Here is a 20,859-nt window from a genome sequence, read left to right as displayed (position 1 = left end):
CTGCATGGGGAGACACGTCCTTATTTGATTCGTTTCAAATGTTTGTCAAAAAAGTTTATGAATGAAATGAGGTGGTCTGTAATTTACTTTAAAATCGTACCAAGGAGTTCCCTGGTGGCCTTTTGGGGAGGATTCCAGGTTTTCATTGCTGTGGCCCAGATTCAGTCCTTGGTTGGGAACTGAGTTCCTGCCCTGTGGTGCAGCCAGAATAGTAATAATAATAATTCAGTGAAAGAAGGGTAGTGGGAACGTGCAAGCGGGGGTGTGAAGGAGCAGAAGGAGCCCCAGAGGGATCCTCCTTGTATATATTTATAGATGTAACCAGCTCTTACGCGTGGTCCTCATGTACGTAACCAGCTCTTACGCGTAGTCCTCATGTATATATATTTATATATATGTAGCCAACTCTTTTTTTTTTTTTTTAAATTACAGCATCGGCAAAGGTGTAGCCAACTCTTATATAAATACTCATCATGTATATATAGCCAGCTCTTTATATTGTCCTCATATATGTAGAACCAGCTCCTGAATACATAGTCCTCATAAATATATATATAGCCACCTCTTATATAAAGTTCTTATATATATAACCAGCTTTTATATATAGTTCTCATACATAGGTATTTATATATATATAGCCAACTCTTATATAAATAGTCCTCATATATATATATATATATAGCCAGGTCTTATATATAGTCCTCATATATATATATTTATATATGTATATAGCCAGCTCTTATATATAGTTCATATATATATTTATAATTTATATATACATAATTTACATAAAATATAATTACAATCATAATTACATTTGTTTATATATTTATATATAAATATGATGATTTATATATATATATAACCAGCTCTTATATGTAGTCCTGATATATATATATAGAGAGAGAGAGAGAGAGAGAGAGAGATAGAGAGAAGGATTTGTTACAAAATATTCTCTTTATAGTGTTTGAAATTTTCCATAATAAAAAATAAGGACACACCTGTATATACACATCCCTGCTGTGTGTACCGTTCCCATCCTGATGCCGATGCAGAACTTAGCACATGAGCTCCTCCCTTCGGATGCTTGAGTCCTCTCTGCCTGACAGATGCTCTGTGACGCCTGATTGTATCACTGTTTCAAATCTCTTCTCAGTGGTTTGGTCTTAATGAGCTTATCTGTCTTTAGCATAGCTACATGGCTCTGTGATTTACAGAACTCGGCTCTAAAGCTGAGATAATACGTTTGTGCCTCTTCCAAGAAACCTCAGTCACGTGTTATGTTCTATCCAAGATGCTGAAAGAAGTGGTGTCTGAAGCCCTGAAGAAGCACCGGGTCACAGAAGCGCACGAGTGCTTCGCTGCCTGCAGCCAGCGTCTCTTTGAGATCTCCAAGTTCTACCTAAAGGTATAGTGTCTTCTCTGCTGCTGGCAAAATCCAGCTCAAGTTCTAATGTTCCTATTTGACTGAAGATAATATTAACTGAGTATTTTTTACACTGACAACTTATTGCCACCTTTTTTAATGGAGGTAGAAAAATTGGAGTCAAAATATTTTATGGTTGATGTTAGTTCTCATATATAGAATACCTTAACTGATACTCTCAGTGTTTCCCTAACAGGTCATTGACTTAAGCTGATAATAGGCTTCAGCTTATTTTATTTAATGTACTCAGGTAATTTTAGTATATAGTGAAGTACCCGATGGAGTATCAGAACATCCAGTTTCTAATTCTGGACCCACTAATAGCTTGTTGTAGGGCGGACAAACCGTCCCTTCAGAGAGCTGTTTGTAAAACTTAGGTGGTGTTAGATTTGCTCCAGTTTCCGTTTCTGACTTGAGTCACAGTTTTGCATGGGTTTTTGATTAAAACTGCAGATGGACCACAGATGAAACACATTCAGTTCCCTTGTAAAATCTCTCAAGAAAGCCAGTATTGAAAGTACAAGAGCCAGGAAAAGAAGAAAGGAGAAGCGCGGCGGCGTTTCCATACGTTGTGGGAGCAGGAGGCATGTGGAAGCGTGGGGTGGCTGAGCGGCAGTGGCAGCCTCGACGCCTGCCTGGGGCTGAGAGTCCAGACCCAGCAGGTCTCGGACCTGCTCGGAGCCTGCGGGCACCAGGTGTCGTGGAAGGCAGGGGCAGAGTGCCGTGAAAAGCGGGAGTTAGAGAGAGGTCCGCAGAGAGAACGGGGAGCCTCCAGCCTGCTCTGCACGCCTTTCCCCACCTTCGCTGGGATGGCTGTTTTACCCACGGCTTTGCTCTCCTGCGACAGTGCGGGAAATAGTCTCTGGAGGAGAAACGCATGGGAGGCCGCAGTGAAAAGGCCAACGACCTCTTATTCCCCTACCTTATAAAGGGGCCAGTGGGTAAGCTCTGCACACACAGAACTTCCAGTGAGGTTTTTATCGTCTCATTTTAAAATATGACTGGACAGGGACGTCCCTGGAAGCCCGGTGGCTAAGACTGTGCTTCTGCTCCAGGGAGCATGGGTTCGATCCCTGGATGGGAACTAAGATCCCACATGCTGTGTGCTGCAGCGGAAGCAATTTTAAAATGTCTGTGTGACCAGACAGCCAAGACTCAGCAGAGTTCTGAGGAAAGCTTCTGACACAGCAGACGTCAGACCATAAAGGAGCAAAGGGGACTCGGGAGGAGCAGAAACCTGAAGAGAACGTCATAAAAACTGGGTATCTCAGGAAGAAGACAAATCACATGTACAAAACCGGAATGTGATGCTGTTTCCAAAAACTATAGAACATGAAATCACCTTAAAAATACAGTAAAATCACTGTAATTGTCAACCACGAGAGTAAGAAATTTGCCAGAAATTAATATTGCTGACAAAACTGAGGACAAAAACATTAAACATGAGGTAAGAAAATGGGGGAATTATCTGAAAGATGCATTATGCTCATAATAGAGATGAGAGGAGAGAAAACCTTCAGAAATATCCAAGACATTCCAGACCGGAGGATGCAACCTCCTGCTGGAAATGGCACACAGCTCGTCCCGCCTGGTGGCTGGCAGCTCTGCAAGCCCCGTCACTGGGGAAGATCCCATCTCCTGCGGGAGAGAGAGCATTCCGTGAGAGGTTCCCGGGAGAGCCGTGGTTGACATAAAGATTCAAGGATAAGGTTGGCATTGGACTTTTCTAGTAGCCTTGTGTGCCAGATGGTAGAACATCATCTTCACATTCTGAAGGAAAGTGAGTTACCTGGTATTTTTCTATCTGGCCCAGACGTCAGTCACAGGGCTTCTCTGGTGGCTCAGACAGTGCACAGACCCAGTTTCATCCCTGGGTTGGGAAGATCCCCTGGAGAAGGGAATGGCAGCCCACTCTGGTGTTCTCGCCTGGAGAGTTCCATGGACAGAGGGGCCAGGTGAGCTGCAGTCCATGGGGTCGCAAAGAGTCAGACACAACTGAGTGACTAACACACATAGAAGTCAGTCAAGTATGAAGATTCAGTAGAGATACTTTCAGACACAAAAGGTGTGAAAATCTTGTCACTCGTGTACCCTTTTGATGAATTTGTGAGAAGATGAAATTCAGTAGAACAAGGGGCTGAATCAAGAAATTAAAAAAAAACTACCCAGACGGGGAAGGTGTGTCCCACTGGGAACCAGGTCCAGGAAGCAGCTGGACCAAACTGTAACAGGCTGCGGGAGAAGGGACTCCAGTTTTTAAAGAAGGCAGTTAAGAAAACCAATGCAGAAACGAAAAAGCTGAAAGGGGAGATTATCCGGTATCCGAGAGAGTTTGAAGAACTTTGCTGTCCGTTTAATCAGTCTTTAATCAGAGTTGTGGGGGTGGGGGGAAAGCTAAGCAAATATAGTTCAACCACAGGATAAACAAAACATTAGGTTAAAGAGAAATTATAACCATAATGTGTTACTTAGCTTGGGAGTAAACTTTATTTGCTTAAGTATAAAATGCAAACATTGACTGTTTACTAATTTAAAAACAATTGTGGTGCAGCTGCTCCTGAGAGGAAGCAGAGGGGAGTGGGAGGATTCAGAGACCTGAGCCCAGCGTACCAGCAGTCACTGTCTGAAAGTGCAGGCTCATAGCAGCAGCAGTAAGCGTGGTGCTCAGAGACAGGAAGGCACAGATAAGAGAAGCAGGAGAAAGAAGGAAAGGGACTCCTTCGATGGAGCATAACTTGGAAGCACAGCAGAGGACAGCTTTTTGTTTAATACCAGTGAAGTTTTTAAATTTTATGATTTAATTTGTTATAGGTCATTAACTTTTTAAAAGAGACATCAGTTTTATGTCCGGTGTCATCCCCTCTGTGTGTGGAGTGAAATAGCCAGTAAGAAGAGAGAGGTGAAAGCTGTTTTATCTGAAAAATAAACATAAATTGTATGTCCATCTCCTGAGCAGTGAAGCATTAGTGGGTACACATCGCCAGCGATGGAGAAGGAAATGGCAGCCCACTGCAGTGAACTCGCCAGGAGAACCCCGTGGACAGTGGAGTCTGGGCTGCAGTCCATGGGGTTGCAGAGTCAGGCATGCCTGAGCCGTGTGCATGGCTGAGGATGGGCATGGGTCTGGCCGCTGCTGTTGGGTTTATGAGCTCAGAGCAGCATGGACTTACGTACAGACGGGTATATTTTGGCTAGAGAACTTTGACCTTCCAGGATGTAATTAAATGATAATCTCTTACTGTGATTTCTCCCTCTTCACATTGATCGTTATAGAATGACTTAGGATCATGTCAGGTTTATTTAATAATGACTTGTAATGACTTGTTCTTTGTAATTTAATGAACAGATTTGAAATGTTCTGTTCTATTATGTTTAGGATCTTAAAACTTCAAGGGGTCTATTTGAAGAAATGAAGAAAACAACAAACAACAATGTTGTACAGGTAAATGTTCCCGTGAAAGTACATTCAATTAAGTTGCTGTTTTGTTTCCGGGTGGCTAGGAGACTATAATATAAGCAGTGAGAATTAGCGAGTGGTCTTTTCCACTGTGTCCCTGTGACCACTCATTAAAATAGTTAATAATGGACTTACGTAAGTAGGGTCTTTAGTAGTATTTAAGAGATTTCTCTTTTAACAAAAGAGCTTCTAAATTAATGTTCAGAAAGAAAAAGAATAATCCAAAGAGCTGGAAAAATTAATCCATTTTGATTAGCTGTTTTCAAAGCTTGGTTTAATTCTATTTTTAGTGATCCTTTAAAAACATATTTTCAAATAAAGGTGAGAAAATAGAGCAGTATCTTCATTTTGTCCAGTGAGAAACACCACCATTGTATTCTGCAACATAAGTTCACCAAAAAATGTTCTTTAGCAAGAAAATACAATGTGGGATTTTTTTTCTGTTTAAAAATTCTTGATATAATAAGTAAATACATAGGCAAAGAAACACAATTAAAAAAAAAGAATTTTAAAAGAAAAAGTCCTTGGGGTCACTGTTTAGGCTGAGAAATAAAACATTCAGGAACCCTGGAAGCCCTAGAGTCTCTTCCCCACCATATCCTACTCCATCACCTCTAGAGGTAAATGCTGTATTGATTTTTTTGTGTTTGATAATCCTTTAATTTTTTAAAATTAAAATATAGTTGATGTATAATATTATATAGGTTACAGGTGTACAATACAGTGATTCACAGTATTTAAAGGTTATACTCCACTTACAGTTACTGTAAACTTTTGGCTATATGCCCTGTGCAGTACAGGGCATCCTTGTAGCTTATTTTATACGTAACAGTTTGTGCTTCTTAATTTCCTACTGCTGTATTGCCTCTCCCCTCCCCCTCCCCACTAGTAAAGTGTATTTTTTAGATAAAATTATTTTGAAGAGTCTGATGTGTTATTTTTTGTCTTAAATTTTCTGCCATACTCTTTTAAGCAATGTATTTGTCTGTTGCTTTTGTTTTCAAAAGAATGTACCATAATCATATTTTTTCTCCCCATAGGTGATTGAATGGGTGTTAGAAAAAGCAAGCAAGAAATAACACAGAATCATTCCCTTTCGATGATTATAAATTGGATGGAGCTCTTCTTTAGTTTGAAAATTACAAATTTCAAACTTTATTCAAAGAACTAATGTTCCATTTCTAAGGAATTTCATAAATACCCTGTGTTTATATAGTTTTAACATTGCTCAGTTAATGTAATTTTAATTTGTATACTTATAATTTTACTATATTTTAATTTTTAAAGTTAATATTTTTATATATGTTTAAAAATTTTACGCTTGGTGATTTAATTATTTCAATAAATAGGAAAAGATATTTCTTTACTTCTTGGTAAATGTCTTTGTTGTTAGGTATATTTAAACTGCTGAGTCTTAAGTAAGACATTGCCAGTGGCTTTTCTCATGTGTTACAACAGCTTGATTTATTGGATGACCCTTGGTTTAGAAAATATTGGCAAAAAAATTCACATACTTAGTCATGTTCCCTTACCCCTGCCCGGGAGCCACCATTGTTGGAGCTATTTATGTTTATTTGTGATGAAAAAAAGAGCAAAAATTGTGAAAATAAGATGTAGTGAAAATGACTTAAGTACCTACTCCCAGAAAAAAAAACATCTTTTCTCATGACAGTAAATTTGGAAAATGTGCAAAATACTAAGGAGAATGGAAAAAATTCCAATACTGTTCTGTCTACAGGTATTTAATATTTTTCAACATTATACTTATTTTCAAAATTGCAGTCACATGTGTGTGTTTATGTATGTGTATTAGTATGTGTGATATGTATGTATATTAATTTATAGCCTGCTTTCCACTTAACAATGTGATATAACAATAATATGATATAAAATATCATATCATTTTATATCATATCATTAATAACTGCATGATTCAAATGAATCAGTTTAGTTAACCAATCCTGCATTGTTGGACGTATGAGTTTAATGTTTCCTTATTGTAAATGAAACTTAAATGAATATTTCTGGTGCATCACTGGTTACTCCTTAGTACAGCTCTTTCAGAGTGGAATCTGTGGGTGTCTGAGTATACTGCGTTACCTTCACTTCAATGCTGTGCTCACACTTACTAACTTTTGTGAATGTCCCGTAAAAATACTGGAAATGGCAACCCACTCCAGTGTTCTTGCCTGGAGAATCCCATGGACAGAGGAGCCTGGCGGGCTGCAGTCCATGGGGTCGGGAGGGTCGGACACGAGTTAGCCACTGAACCACCACCACAAAAATGCTTCAGAGTAAACAGTGACTTAAGGTATTTGAGATAAATATGAAAGCAGATACGCAGGAGCGATCCCTGAAAGGCCCAGAGACGCCAGGTCCGTTTCTGGCACGGACTGAACTCCCGGGAGAAGCTCAGGCGGGGCCGGAGCCAGCTGCGCGTGCCGTGCGCCTGTGTCCAGGAGCGGCCCCGCCGAGCGGGCCACCCGTGCGCGGGACCTCGGAGGGCAGACAGGAGGGAGAACAGAGCGGAGCGGAGGCATCGCTGTTCGGACGGTAATGCCTAAACTTCTGGGAGTAATGCCTAAAACTTCCTGGCCTTGTGAGGGCCTTGGAGAAAAAGGGGGCCACAGGGCCAGGCCAGCTCAGCCTGTCCCACAGTGACAGCACGTTTGGGAAGACTGTCGCGTACATCACCTGGAAAGGAGAAGCTGGCTTCCTTGTGGCTCCGATGGTGAAGAATCTGCTTGCCGTGCAGGAGACCCAGGTTCGATTCCTAGGTGGGCAAGATTCCCTAGAGAAGGGAATGGCAACCCACTCCAGCGTTCCTGCCTGGAGAATCCGTGGACAGAGGAGCCTGGCGGGCTCCAGGGCTCGAAGAGAGTCAGACACGACTGAGTGACTAAGCACACACATACAGCCTGGAGAAGAGAAGGACCAGATGAACTCTCGGATCTAATTAAGGTTAGTTCCAAACAGTGTTAAAAGTGTCTGTGAGCCATTTGTTTGCTTATTTGGCTGAAAACCATAAAGGCACAGGATGAGATAGATCAACTAGAGGAGAGACTGTTTGGTTTTCTAGCAGCATTTTGGGAGATACTGAAGACTTGGAACATTCTGGATTGGAAAATGAAATGTTTTCCCACTTCATCTCCAGTGGCAAAAGGTTCTCCAAGTAAGTAATAGCCTCAAGATCAAACCAAAGGTGCAGTGATAAAACGCTTCATTAAAACCTTAGGAATACTTTAAGTAAACCCTTTCAGCAAGACAAAAGGACTTTTATGACTCTTAAAGGGTGTTGCCCCACAGCACTCCGACAGCCAAAGAGGCCCTCTCTGGTGGATGCGGTTTTCATGGGACAGACTAGACTGTAACTTTGGATACACAGAAAGCCCACAAGTTTTATCTTTATTGGCGATGTAATTCACACATTATGAAATTCGCCCCTTATGGTATATAATCTAGTAGGTTTTAGTGTATCCACAAGGTGTGTAATCATCACCACTGTCTCATTCCCACACATTTCCATCACCCCAGTAGAAATTCCATACCCATGAGCAGTCATTTCTGTTCGCCCCGCAGGCACGCGTTTCCTCTCTCTTCTCCGGGCTTGCCTGTTCTGGACGCTGGACGGATGGGGACCAGTACAGTGTATGGTCTTCTGCATCTGGCTTCTCTTGCTTGTTTACTCTCAGACTCTGGACTGCAGCCCTCCAGGCTCCTCCATCTGCGGCATTTTCCAGGCAAGGATACTCGAGTGGGTTGCCATTCCCTCCTCCAGGGGATCTTCCTGACCCAGGGATGGAACCCACGTCTTGTCATTGGCAGGCAGGTTCTCTGCATGAGGTGTTGTAGCATGAATCAGCATGTCATTGTATGAACCTGTCACAGTTGTTTATCCATTCATCAGTCGATGGACACTGGGCTGATTCCCACTTTGGGCTTTCGTGAACAATGCTACTGTGGACGTCTGTGTACACGTTTTGGCACATGTATTTTCCGTTACCTTGGGTGTGTGCCTAGGAGTGAACTGCTGACTATGTAGTAACTGTTTAATTTTTGAGAAAATGGCAGACTGTTTTCCACAGCAGCTATACCATTTGACTTTTCCATCAGCAGCTCCAATTTCTCCACCTCCTTGCTAATTCTTGTCAGTATTTATCCTCTGACAGCTGACAGGAAGTGTGAGGTGATGTCTCATCGTGATTCTGACTTGCATTTCTCTGATGAGCAGTGATGTTGGGCATCGTTCCATGCACTTATTGGCCAGTTGGATATTTTCCTTCGGGGAAATGTCCACCATATCCTTTCTTAAGGACTTCTCAGTGGGATTATTTCTCTTTTTATTGTTGAGTTGTAAGAGTTCTTTATAGTTTCTGTATCCTAGTCCCTTATCTATGATTTACACATATTTTTTCTGGTTTTCAAATAGTAGAAGACTTCTCAACCCCAGCCTGTTGTATTTATTACAAGTAACTTGAACACAAACCAAGTTATGGTAGTAAAGAGAATTTGAGTATTTGGAGCTTGGTGTATAGATAAAATTCCATGAAAATGTAGTTAAAATGAGACTTGAAAGCCCTCAGCCCCAGGTGAAGACGCAGCATGAACCTGTAGACACAAACGCAGCGAGTGGAAGCCCCACCCCGCTGTTGGCGCCTTTCTAGGCCCATCCTGGAGGAAGACAAGCAAGATGTGTCTGTGCTCCCATACCCCTGTGTGGCTGTTAAGGACACGCACCGGCCAGCCCAGCGTACGCAGAGGTGAATGTTTATTTAATCCATATATAAATTTTACAGGATAGCACAGTGCTATAAACATAGGCACATTTTATAAACTCATGGTACATTGATAAATCACTTCCTCACCCCAGTCCGCTCCAGTCCCCTCAAGATAAAATGTCTAATATCTGTAAAACAAGGGCCAGAAAGGCCCCCACTCATTAATTGTAGAGGACTCCTGCCCATTAAGAGTGTTCCTTCTGACTTCAACCAAGCAGGGTCAACAAGCTTTTGGACAAAGCAACATGCATTTTTTTTTTTTTTTTTTTAGCACTTCAGTGCATCAATTAATACAATTAATTAAATGTCTTTGCCTGAATGGTTTTTAAAATAGATTTATAGTTTTGTTTCTCCTACTTAGTCAAGTCAGAAAAAGAAACTTGATATCTGCATTCCTATTGGTTTTCTTTAAATTCCCACGGGATGATTTAGAGATTCGTCACCACACCACAGGGCTCACCTAATTAACAGTTGGGCAGCTTCCCTCAAGGTGTAGTTTAAGACATCATTCATTAGATTAGTTTGCACCTAAAAGAACAGACATTGTGAATTTAATAATTCATCAGTTCAAACACGAGACAGATTGATTACAGAGGGAACTGGACAAAAACAAATCCCCCAAAATGACAGCTGACTTGTTCTCCGCACCCAAGTATGATCCAGACATATGAGTCTGTGTTATTCACATCACTCATAACACACATCAAGACAAGATTAGAATCTACAGTGTGAAGCAATAACTGGTTGAATTTGAATTGAAGGAGAAAAGATGAATATTTGAATTGATTCATCATAGCTACTCTGATATACAGTTTAATTTTGAGGAAGAAAAATGATTTATATACACAATTCTTAGTAAAATTTTCTATTTCTTGCTAATATTTTAATTCAGAAAATGCATTGATTTTATTCAAATATATTTTTCTAAAATATAAATATTTAAATTAAACTTTTATAAATGCAGAGAATGTAGTTTCTTTTGACCCCCACCCAGATATTAATCAGTCTAAAACTCAAGTGATGAAGAAACAGTATTTGTAATTATGATCATTTTAATGTCTATAAATATATAATAAGATCTTTGCAACTTAATTATGAGTAATTAACTCACACTTCATGTGGTACTGAGCACCTTAGATTACATATTGTTGAATTAAACTATTGGCACTAATATCTGTATTTTCATGTTATTTACAATACACAAGTATAGTTCTCTTGTATAACAACATTCCAGTGATTTTGAAAATATATCATGAAAGAGTGTGTTACAGATGCATCAAAGCTTTCCTACAACATTGAGGCTGGGACTTAACTCTTCAGCATTTTAAAATAGGAAACAAAACAAAATCAGTGTTAAAGCTATGTTTTCCAAAGTAATTGTTTTGTGTGTGTGTGTGTGTGTGTGTGTGTTTAAACACTAGTTTCATAAGATGTCTTAGAAAGTAGTTCTGTAGATGTGTTAGGAATGACAGGATCATCCCTATGTGTTAGGATCATTTCCCCTGCAGAACTGCAATGTGCAATAAAGTCTTTGAAGAGGGCTGCAACCATGAACTCTTAACATTTTTTAATGCAGTATGTAACAGTTTTTGATTCCTAACCCTTTTATTTCCCTCTACATAAAATATCATTCAGTCAGTACCCTTTGGAACTTGAATTAATGTTACTTGTATTACTCTGGGGAAACACCTATCTAAAATAAAATGCTGGTCTAAAGTAAAACCCCATAAACACATGTATCTGAGTGAACAAAATCACTTTTTAAAGCTCTCTGAAAAGACACAAATCTAACCTGGAACATTTGTCTGTGTAAACTACAGAGGAGAGAAGTGTTGCAAATACAGAAATTCTAGAGCTAATTTTCAAGATTTGAGGAAAATGACTTTAAAAGCAAATAACAGGTTGTTTTCAGTGAATGTGTTTTGAAATATAAAAGCAAAAGTGTTAAATCAATAAGACTGTGCTGTCTGGGACCTCCCTGCTGGCTCAGACGGTAAAGCGTCTGCCTACAATGCAGGAGACCCAGGTTCGATCCCTGGGTCGGGAAGATCCTCTAGAGAAGGAGTGGGCAGCCCACTCCAGTGTTCTTGCCTGGAAAAGCCCATGGACAGAGGAGCCTGGTGGGCTACAGTCCGTGGGGTCACAAAGAGTCGGACACCACGGAGCGACTTCACTATGCTGTCTGAAAATATTCTTGTAGAAAAATATCAGGTCATTATATTATTTCCCTGGAATTCCAAAAGAGCTGTGAGTGCTATTCATGGGTTTGGTTATAACACTGGCTCTCTCTGTAGAACCCAGCATTAAACAGAATCATATGAGGCTCTATTACTTGCTTGAAAATGCATGCACACAGCACAGGCAGAAATAAGGGCCAATACATTGCTCAGCACTTCCACTGAAAACCACAAAACGGGTATAATTAGTTAACCTGCCGTGAATTGTTATATATATATATATATCTCAAATGACAGTCTTTTTAAAAAAATCCATGATTTGCTTTCTATAAATAAAGCTCTAAGTCAGGCTCTAAAATAGCAGGCCTTGGTATGAGTGTAGCCCCAGAATTAATTCTTTCACGCAAACCACTCTTCAGCAAAGCTTTGCAACTTAAGCAGTCTACTCTGGCTCAGAATCTACTGGCTTACAGCTAAGTATCTGATGCTCACAAGAACACTGCAGAATCATCCTACATCACTGAAAGATAATTCATTAAGAAAAAGTAACAGCTGTTTCATACTTAAATAGAAGGTGGGTTTCCATTTGAGTACTTTCCTTACCAGTGAAGTCAACTCAGTTAGAAGTAGGAAATAGAGCACAGTAAAACCAGGGGTGCTTACTCCTGGGGTGGGGAAGGGGGAGGTGGAAAACATCCTTTTCTCGTCTGTTCAGCCCTGGCTTACGGCTGAGCCAGTTGCCGAGAAACTATGGTTAAGAGCCGCACATGCTGTTTCAGTAGCATGTCCTTGACTGGCATTATCTAAGAGCTATGCTGTGTATTTCCAATCAGCCTCACCTCTCTACTCTTTTACTGTGCTAAAAAAGTTTCACTCGAGAGTCCTTGCGGTGTTTTCTGAGGGTACCCTTAGTAGCTGCGGAAACTGACGGGGAAGCCGGACGCTGCTACTCGGGGCTCGGGGTCTGAAGCTGCACCGGGCGGTCACTGCGGACGCTGTCAACACGACGCGGTCCTGGGGGCGCCGAAGCCGCCTCTGCTCAGAGGTCATTCGCCCCTCTGCTCAGGCCACCAACCCCAGTCTTGTGATCTTAGCTGACAGGAAGGAATGGAGGATGAAGACAATTGGCTTGGGGCAGGAGTGCAGGTCCAGTTGCTGAAATGTAAAAAGAAGAGGACAGGAAAAATTTTAAATGAATGCTTGACACAAAATACTGATTTACACATCAAACAGAGCCAAGCACTTCCTGCTTTTAAGCCTTAACTGGAGCAACTGTGTTTTTAAATCCTTGCCCCCCAATGAGATTAAAAAAAAAAAAAAACCAACTCTTTGAACTTACTCCTTACATCTCATATATCTTATTTCCCAAAATAAGTTCTGTGAAATTTATACAAACCAATAGCGTACATATCAGTGCTGCTCTTGACTGTCTAAACCTTTTATTTTTGGTATCACGATTATTTATGTTGGATGAGGCACAGCATGAGGCAGTGCTAACTTTCCCATCGTAGATCTGAGTCCTGGTTCTATCTAGCACTTTTCAGGTGTGTACATAATCTTGGACAATTCATTTCAAAGTGTTCTCAGTCCAGTCTAACTTACAGGGTAGAGTATTAAAATGAGATCCTGCGGGTGGAAATCCCTCGCAAACCAGAAAATACAGAAGCTACACTACGTGCACCGCAGGCTCACAGCTCGTGGTGTCGGAAGCACCTCCAGCACCGCCTGCTGAGGCTCCTTCTGAAGGCGGCTTCTTCCTGTGTGTCCCTATAGAGCCGGCACAAGGTCAGAGCCTACCAGGCTGAGTTTTTAATCACCTGACCTAGTTCAAGAGCATTGTGTTGCTCCTCATTCTTTAATCTCATTTTTTATTTTTCTTTTTATTGAAGTATAGTTGATTACAGTGTTGTTAATTCCTGTTGTACAGCAAAGTGATTCGGCTATAATATATGTACATTCTCTTTTTAATACTCTTTTCTAAGATGGTTTATCACAGGATATTTTTGTCACGGGGATAACTGTTCTACAGTGCGGTGTGAGTTTCTGCTGTGCCTCGGGGAGAATCCGCTGTAAGGACACAGACGTCCCTCCCGCCCCTCTAGGGCACCACAGCACCTGGCCGGGCCCCTGCGCCTGCCCGCGCTGTGCCACGAGCTGCCTGCCCACGGCAGTGCGTACGCCAGGGCCACTCTCTCGCTCCCCTGGTCCCCAACTCTGCTCTGATGCTGGACAATAACAACCTGACCACAGTAACATCCGGCAAAGTTAAGTTGTACTTAGCATGAACCAGGCACTGTGTGAATATTTTCTGTACGTTATCTTAGTGAATTCTTACAGAATCCCTATGGGATAGCTACTGTTACTATCTCTCATCTTAAATGCGAAACTAAGATCTGGTGAAGCTAGAAACCTTCTAAGACCATACAGCTTACAGGAAAGAGAAAGCAGGAGCGCAGAGGCAGGTCTGAATGATGCCAGGCTCTGGGCCTCGCCACCGCCGCCTCTCCTGTTTTGGTGGCACCCGTGTTTGCAGCGCTGTGTTTGTGTGCTCAGCGCTCCTCTAGTTTGCAGTGAGGGGGGCTCCTCTTATTTCGGAACACGGACTCTGGAGCAAGTGGGTTAGTCGCCCTGCGGCATGTGGGATCTTAATTTCCAGACCAAGGATGGAACCTGTGTCCTCTGCACTGGCAGGCACATTCTTAACCACTGGGCTGCCAGGGAAATCCACTTCACTACCATATTCGCTTTTACTAACACAGAGTGTAACTTTTCAAACTAACCTTAAAGATGACCTACTTCAGTCCCTATGTTTTCTAGATGGGGAGACTCAAAGCCAAAGAGATAAGAGGACTTGCCCAGGACACGTGATGAGTTAGATCTAGACTCAGAAAGACGCAGGGGTCTCTTGACCCTCAGTTTATTGCATTTTCTACCACTCGCCTCTGCTCGCTTCCCTAGCACCTGCCTCGATCCTGGGGAAGGTGTATCTGAAACTGAGCTGCTCAGACTAACATATCGACAGCAGAAAAATCAGTCCTTCCTAAGTCTTTTCAAGTCAGGTCGCAATTACAGGCAGAAAGACCAAAGTTTAGACCTAAGTTATTTTTCTTCACTGGCAAAAAGCCTTGAATTTTCCAGTCATGGATAAAAAGCAGAAGACTTCTTGGGAGGCTTTAGCAAAAGGTGCCCAGCACCTTTAGCTAAAATCACCTTTTGCAAAAAGTGCCCAGTTGGGTGATGGATAGAGCAGCAACTGAACCGGAAGCGTTCCCAGGAAAACGGACCTGCTAATCACTTCTTTCTTTCCAAAGTGGTGCTTCAGACTGAATTTACTGATTGCAACACACAAATAAACAACAACAAAATTCTATAAAATCCTGTGGATCCACTTTAAAAGTTAGGAAAATGACTAGCTGGAAGTTGTTCTTAGCAAGCGAGTTCAGACCTCCTCCCGCCCCATGGCACCAACTTCACCGTGACTCCTGTGGAATGGCATGACCCCAGCGGGAGAAGTCTGGTGCTGCCCTGGAACACGCAACACTGAGATTACAGGCGTGCAGCTAGTGGTAAAGAACCCGCCTGCCAGGAGATGCAGGAGACTCGAGCTCGATGCCCGGGTCAGGAAGATCCCCTGGTGGAGGAAATGGCAACCCGCTCCAGTGTTCCTGCCTGGAGAAGCCCGTGGACAGAGGAGCCTGGCGGGCCACAGTCCACGGGGCCGCAGAGTCGGACAGGACTGAAGCGACTCAGTACCCACAGAAACCCTTTCTTTAATTTTTAGTTATTTATTTTGACTGCACCGGGTCTCAGTTGCGGAGTGGGGCCTTTCCTTCCGAGAGACGGGAGTGGGGGCGGGAGGGGTGCTCGGCGTGCCCGACTCTGTGGGACCCTGTGGACGGCAGCCCGCCGGGCTCCTCCGTCCGTGGGCTTCTCCAGGCAGGAACCCTGGAGCGGGTTGCCGTGCCTCCTCCAGGGGTCTTCCTGACCCGGGGATGGAACCCCGTCTCCTAAGGCTCTTGCACTTCAGGCAGATTCTTCACCAGGGAAGCCCGGGGGAGGGCGGGAGAGTTACACAAGCCTAAGAGCTGAGTTGCAATGACTGGATCTCACTGTTAGAGATTTGTCTCTGCATTTTATGTACCCACCCCCATCTAGGTTATCAAGTATGAGTCAATAAATATTTGCTGACTAAGCCAGTGACTAGGAAGGACCTAGACTGAGACCGGCTTTTCCAAATCAAAGTCCTTTTTTGCAGCTCTACGTTTCACGGCTTAAATGAGATGCCGTGTCTTCCTGAGAACTACCCGTGCTAGAGAGTGGAGGCAAGTGTGACTTCCACTCTTCAGAGGAAGTAGAGTGATGTATTTTTTCATTATGGTAGTCGGTAACATCGCAGAAAATCATGATTTTAAACACATGGGCAGCCTGCAATGATAGAAGAAGTACAGATGTCGCCCCGACTGACAGTCACTGGTTTTGCCGGATGCCTCCCGACAGGAGCTCACAGTTCCTGGTCCTTGTCTGGTCCTCTCTGCGTGGGGGAGCTGACCAGCTGTGCTGGGTTTCCTGGCTGCCCCTTCCCCTCTGGGCTCTTCACCTTCTGCATTCCTGAGACCTCGGAGACCATGGGCAGGACCGGCATTTTACATCCGTGTATCCCTGACACCTCGCACAACGTCCAGTTTAGATCAGATGCTTTTAAACCATGAATGGTACATTTTGACGGTGGTGGAGCCCTCTTTGAGAAGAACTGAATGCTGACTATATAAAGGATCCTTTCCTTTGACTCAAATATTTCTGTAATATTCAAATGAGACCAAAGTAAAGGGCTGAAAAAATTGGATGCCATCACTATTTTGCAAGGATCCATTAAGACATGAACCTGTAAATACTTTGTTAATAATCAAATGTTAAATAAATATAAGACAGTATTATGTTTGTGAGCCAGTATGGGTGAATTGCATAAGGAAGTACACAAAGTCACAGTCTAAAGAAAAGTGTACTTACAAGCTCTCCATCTTTGCCTCCAAAATCTAAATACAGCATCCTGATTCCATCATCTGAAGACATTTTCAGCTTTTCATAAGGAGCCTGTATGATTGTCTTCGGGAAGGCCCCCTCCTGTGGTTCAGTGGTAATCGAAAATCCATTCTCATAATGTATGGTCAGCCGGCACGCCTGGTTTTTGTAGGTGCAAGCTGAGAGAAAGACAGAGAAGGAAGGGTGAGTGATGAGCAGTGGAAGGGCGTCCCTTCTCCCTGGCACTTAACCTCGTCTCCCCACCCCCAGGCCCAGCCACAGAGCTGCTTTCTAAAGTTAAAAATTAATAATGTGCATGAAAGTATTCTCCTTAGGTTATGATACTGTCATTTAATTTGTCCCGTGAAATGAAGGGAAATAAACAGAAAGAAATTCCTTTTGCTGAGACTTACTGCATTTTATCTGGGGTCTAGCGCTAATGTAACCATCTGATTTGTGTCGAGGGAGACAGGGGTTCCAATGGCCTTGTCTCAAGCTGGAGAAAGAACCGACCCTAAAAAACCATGTGTTTGGCTGCACTGGGTCTTCACTGCAGCACGAGGGGTCTTCTCTGTAGCCGGGGGGCTTCTCTCTGTTCTGGCATGTGGGCTCAGTGGCCCCCAGGAATGTGGGGTCTTAGTTCCCCAATCAGGGATGGAACCCGAATCCCCTGCGCTGCAAGGCAGATCCTTAGCCACCGAACCACCAGAGAAGTCCCTAACATTTTTTATTTAGGGTAAGCTACCTCTGATCATTGTCTTCATCATCATACACACACACACACACACACACACACACACACACACACGCAGTGTATAAATGAATCAATCATCAATCAATTAATGCAGCACCTGTCACCCAATGAAAGAAGCAATCACTCCCCCAGTGACATTACCCAAGTTAACAAAAACACATGTAAGAAGCCAGCAGTGAGCTGTTAAAAACCAACCTGGGTTTTCATTTTAAAAAGTCAAAGCTCCTTTTATAAACAGAAAGGACAGCTTTTGGAATTTCCCTGATGATCTGATCATCGTGGGTCCTGGAGAAGCGGCTGCTGCAGATCGCGGTGCGAAGGAGCAGCTTCTAGCAGGAGCCGCGTCCCCCGCCGCCCAGGGTGCAGTCAGCCTCGGCTGCTGTGCGCAGGGGCCCGATCCCAGAGAACAGAGAACCTCCCCATCAGGTCATGCGCCAGCACTCATCCGTGGCCCACGCTGCCTCTAGGAAAAGAGACCAGCCCTTTTCGATTAAGAGCAGCGGGGCTGCCTCCCGATTCCAAGTTTCTGTTAGGGAGACCTGTGAGTGTTAAAACCCTTCACCGAAGCGTTCTGGAGGGAATTCCCTGGCGGTCTGATGGGTAGGTCTCCTGTCAGGCCGAGGGTTCGATTCTTGGTTGGGGAAATAAGATCCCTCAAAACGCACAGCCCCCAAAATAAAGCAGAGAGTTCTGGGAAAGGTGGTTAAGGAGCAGATTGGATTTCTTTCTTTTTTTTTTTGTCTTACAAAACACCACATTTAACAGACCCTGGAAACTCAGCTGGCTCTGGCCTTCATATGCATCTGAAAGCTCCTTAGGGAAACCGCGACACCGTATTTCTGAGGGAGGCGCAAAGGTGGAGGCGGTATTGATCACACCATCACTAGCTCAGCTTCGTAAACCGAAGCGAGTTTCTCCCGACCGCCCCTGGGAAGCTCGGGGAGGTGAGCGCGTCCCAGCCCGGCGGTTCCGACGCCGCATCCAGCGCTTCCCCCGCGCCGGCGCAGGACGCGGAGCGGCCGGACAGGGATGCCCGCGAGAGACGCCGCGGGTTGCGGCGGTGGGACAAACAGGCGGCCTCTCCGCTCCCAGAATGAAGAGGCTTTAACTGGTTGAAACACGTACTCTTTCCTTTCAAGCCCCTCGTTCAACTTGTAACGAAGGGCCGGCATTTTCCGGAGACGCCTTCTCTAGCGGAGCTGCGAGTCCCGGGCAGAGGCCGCGGCAGCTCCCGCAGGTCCTCTCGGGGCCGGGCCTCCACCGCCGTCCGCGTCTCGGAGGCCCAGCGCGCAGCTGCAGGGACGGCTTCCATCTTCTCACGCTCGTGTTAATGGAGCATAACCGCTCTACATTGCATTGTTTTCTCTGCACAGTGCAGTGGATCAGTTATGCACACACATACCCCCTCCCCCGAGACCTTCCTGCGACCCCCAAACCCCATCCCCCCCGCCTGGCTGACTGCAGGGCCCGCAGCTGAGCGCCCTGAGCGGAGCGCAGGCTGTGTGTGTGTGTGTGTGTGTATGTGTGTGTGTGTGTGTGTGCGCGCGCGCATGTGTCAGAGCCGCTCTCCCGGCTAGTCCCCGTGTGTGTGTGTGTGTGTGTGTGTGTGTGTGTGTGTGTGTGTGTGTGTGCGCGCGCGCATGTGTCAGAGCCGCTCTCCCGGCTAGTCCCCGTGTGTGTGTGCATGCACACAGTCGTGTGTGTGTGTGTGCGCGCGCGCACGAGTCACAGCCGCTCTCCCGGCTGGTCCCCGTGTGTGTGTGCATGCACACAGTCGTGTGTGTGTGCGCGCGCGCACGAGTCACAGCCGCTCTCCCGGCTGGTCCCCGTGTGTGTGTGCATGCACACAGTCGTGTGTGTGTGCGCGCGCGCACGAGTCACAGCCGCTCTCCCGGCTGGTCCCCGTGTGTGTGTGCATGCACACAGTCGTGTGTGTGTGTGTGTGTGTGTGCGCACAGTCGTGTGTGTGTGTGTGCGCGCGCGCATGTGTCAGAGCCGCTCTCCCGGCTAGTCCCCGTGTGTGTGTGTGTGTGTGTGTGTGACTGCAGGGCCCGCAGCTGAGCGCCCTGAGCGGAGCGCAGGCTCTCGGCGGCCCGGCGTGCACACAGTCGTGTGTGTGTGTGCGCGCGTGTGTGTGTGCGTGTGTGTGTGTGCGCGCGCGCATGTGTCACAGCCGCTCTCCCGGCTGGTCCCCGCCGCTGTGTCCACACGGATGTTCTCCACGTGTGTGTCTGTCCCTGCCCTACGCACAGGTTCATCTATACACGGCTTCCTGCTTTGAATCTTCATTTCTGATACCGTTTAACGTCGCAGAATGTGGGCAACTGGGCTCTAAACGTGTTTTTCCCCTTTCCTCTATGTTGAACTTTAAAGCTATGCCACTGGATGGTCTAATTAACTGATCGTGATTCCTTTTAATTCTAATTGACCCAAAGTGGTATTTGTGGCCTTGAGATAATGGAATCGGTTATCTAAAGGCACTCTTAATCTACACAGGACAAATTGAACGCATTATCAAGCTAACTGAGGCTCTGATGAAAATGCCAGCCTCTCCTCCCAGCTCCCTGCAGGCATCTTTGCATCTGAAACTGGGCTTCGGTCATTTCCATAACCCCTCTCACACCGCTCCCCTCGCTCAAGCTGCACAATTCTTTGTGTTTTCCTTGGGTTGGTCGATCAACAGCCTCATTGTTTTTCTGTCAAAGTACATTTCAGCTTATAGAGAGAATTTTATGAAATGTGTGGACTGTAAACTAAACCAACCCCCTGTGGCCACTTTATTCTTTCCTAGAACACTCCTGGTTGTTGCTAGGAGCCTGGACTTCTCTGCTAGCATATACACAACGTCAGGAAATTTCGTTTTCAGGTGATTTGAGCCTTTACCATTTCTCAGGTTCAAAACTCTAGTTTTGCTTGCCAGACAGAATACGTATCAAAAATGAAAACTTCAGTGACACATCAGGAAACATTTTCAAAAATGCGGGAAAATATTGGGAGTACTAACCATCTTCAGGATAACTTTTAAAAATAACTTATTGATTGATTGACTGATTGATTGATTGATTGATTTCTGGCTGTGAGGGGTTTTCGCGGCTGTGTAGCTTTTCTCCAGTCGCGGTGAGCGGGGCTCCTTCTGGCAGCCTGCGCGCCTCTCATCGCGGGACGTCTCTGGTTGCCTGGCCCAGGCTCGCGGGCTCGTGGCTTCAGTAGGCGCAGCACGGGGCTCAGGACTGTGGCCTCCGGACTCC

At 44.6% G+C, this 20,859-nt stretch overlaps 2 protein-coding genes and 1 non-coding gene across 3 annotated transcripts in view; 2 read left to right on the top strand and 1 right to left on the bottom strand.

The window, feature by feature from the left end:
• MTBP (MDM2 binding protein) overlaps positions 1-6,923 on the top strand; it is a 75,084-nt gene extending 68,161 nt beyond the window's left edge. Inside the window, exons 20-22 of the mRNA XM_065903193.1 lie at positions 1,295-1,408; positions 4,803-4,868; positions 5,924-6,923. Coding sequence (XP_065759265.1) covers positions 1,295-1,408; positions 4,803-4,868; positions 5,924-5,962 — 219 coding nt within the window. The 3' untranslated portion in view covers positions 5,963-6,923. The remainder of the gene's footprint in view (positions 1-1,294; positions 1,409-4,802; positions 4,869-5,923) is intronic.
• Positions 6,924-9,634: 2,711 nt separating this feature from the next.
• Positions 9,635-20,859, bottom strand: part of SNTB1 (syntrophin beta 1) — a 243,608-nt gene continuing 232,383 nt past the window's right edge. Inside the window, exons 6-7 of the mRNA XM_065902993.1 lie at positions 16,846-17,036; positions 9,635-12,993 (exon numbers count right to left, since the gene is read on the bottom strand). Coding sequence (XP_065759065.1) covers positions 12,901-12,993; positions 16,846-17,036 — 284 coding nt within the window. The 3' untranslated portion in view covers positions 9,635-12,900. The remainder of the gene's footprint in view (positions 12,994-16,845; positions 17,037-20,859) is intronic.
• On the top strand, positions 11,637-11,708 carry TRNAC-ACA (transfer RNA cysteine (anticodon ACA)). The gene has a single exon. It is a non-coding gene; the product is annotated as a tRNA-Cys (tRNA).

Source organism: Muntiacus reevesi, chromosome 12, assembly GCF_963930625.1.
Source record: "Muntiacus reevesi chromosome 12, mMunRee1.1, whole genome shotgun sequence".
NCBI lineage: Eukaryota > Metazoa > Chordata > Mammalia > Artiodactyla > Cervidae > Muntiacus > Muntiacus reevesi.
The sequence above is the reverse complement of the archived record's forward strand: the minus strand, read 5'-3'. Positions and strand labels throughout refer to the sequence as shown.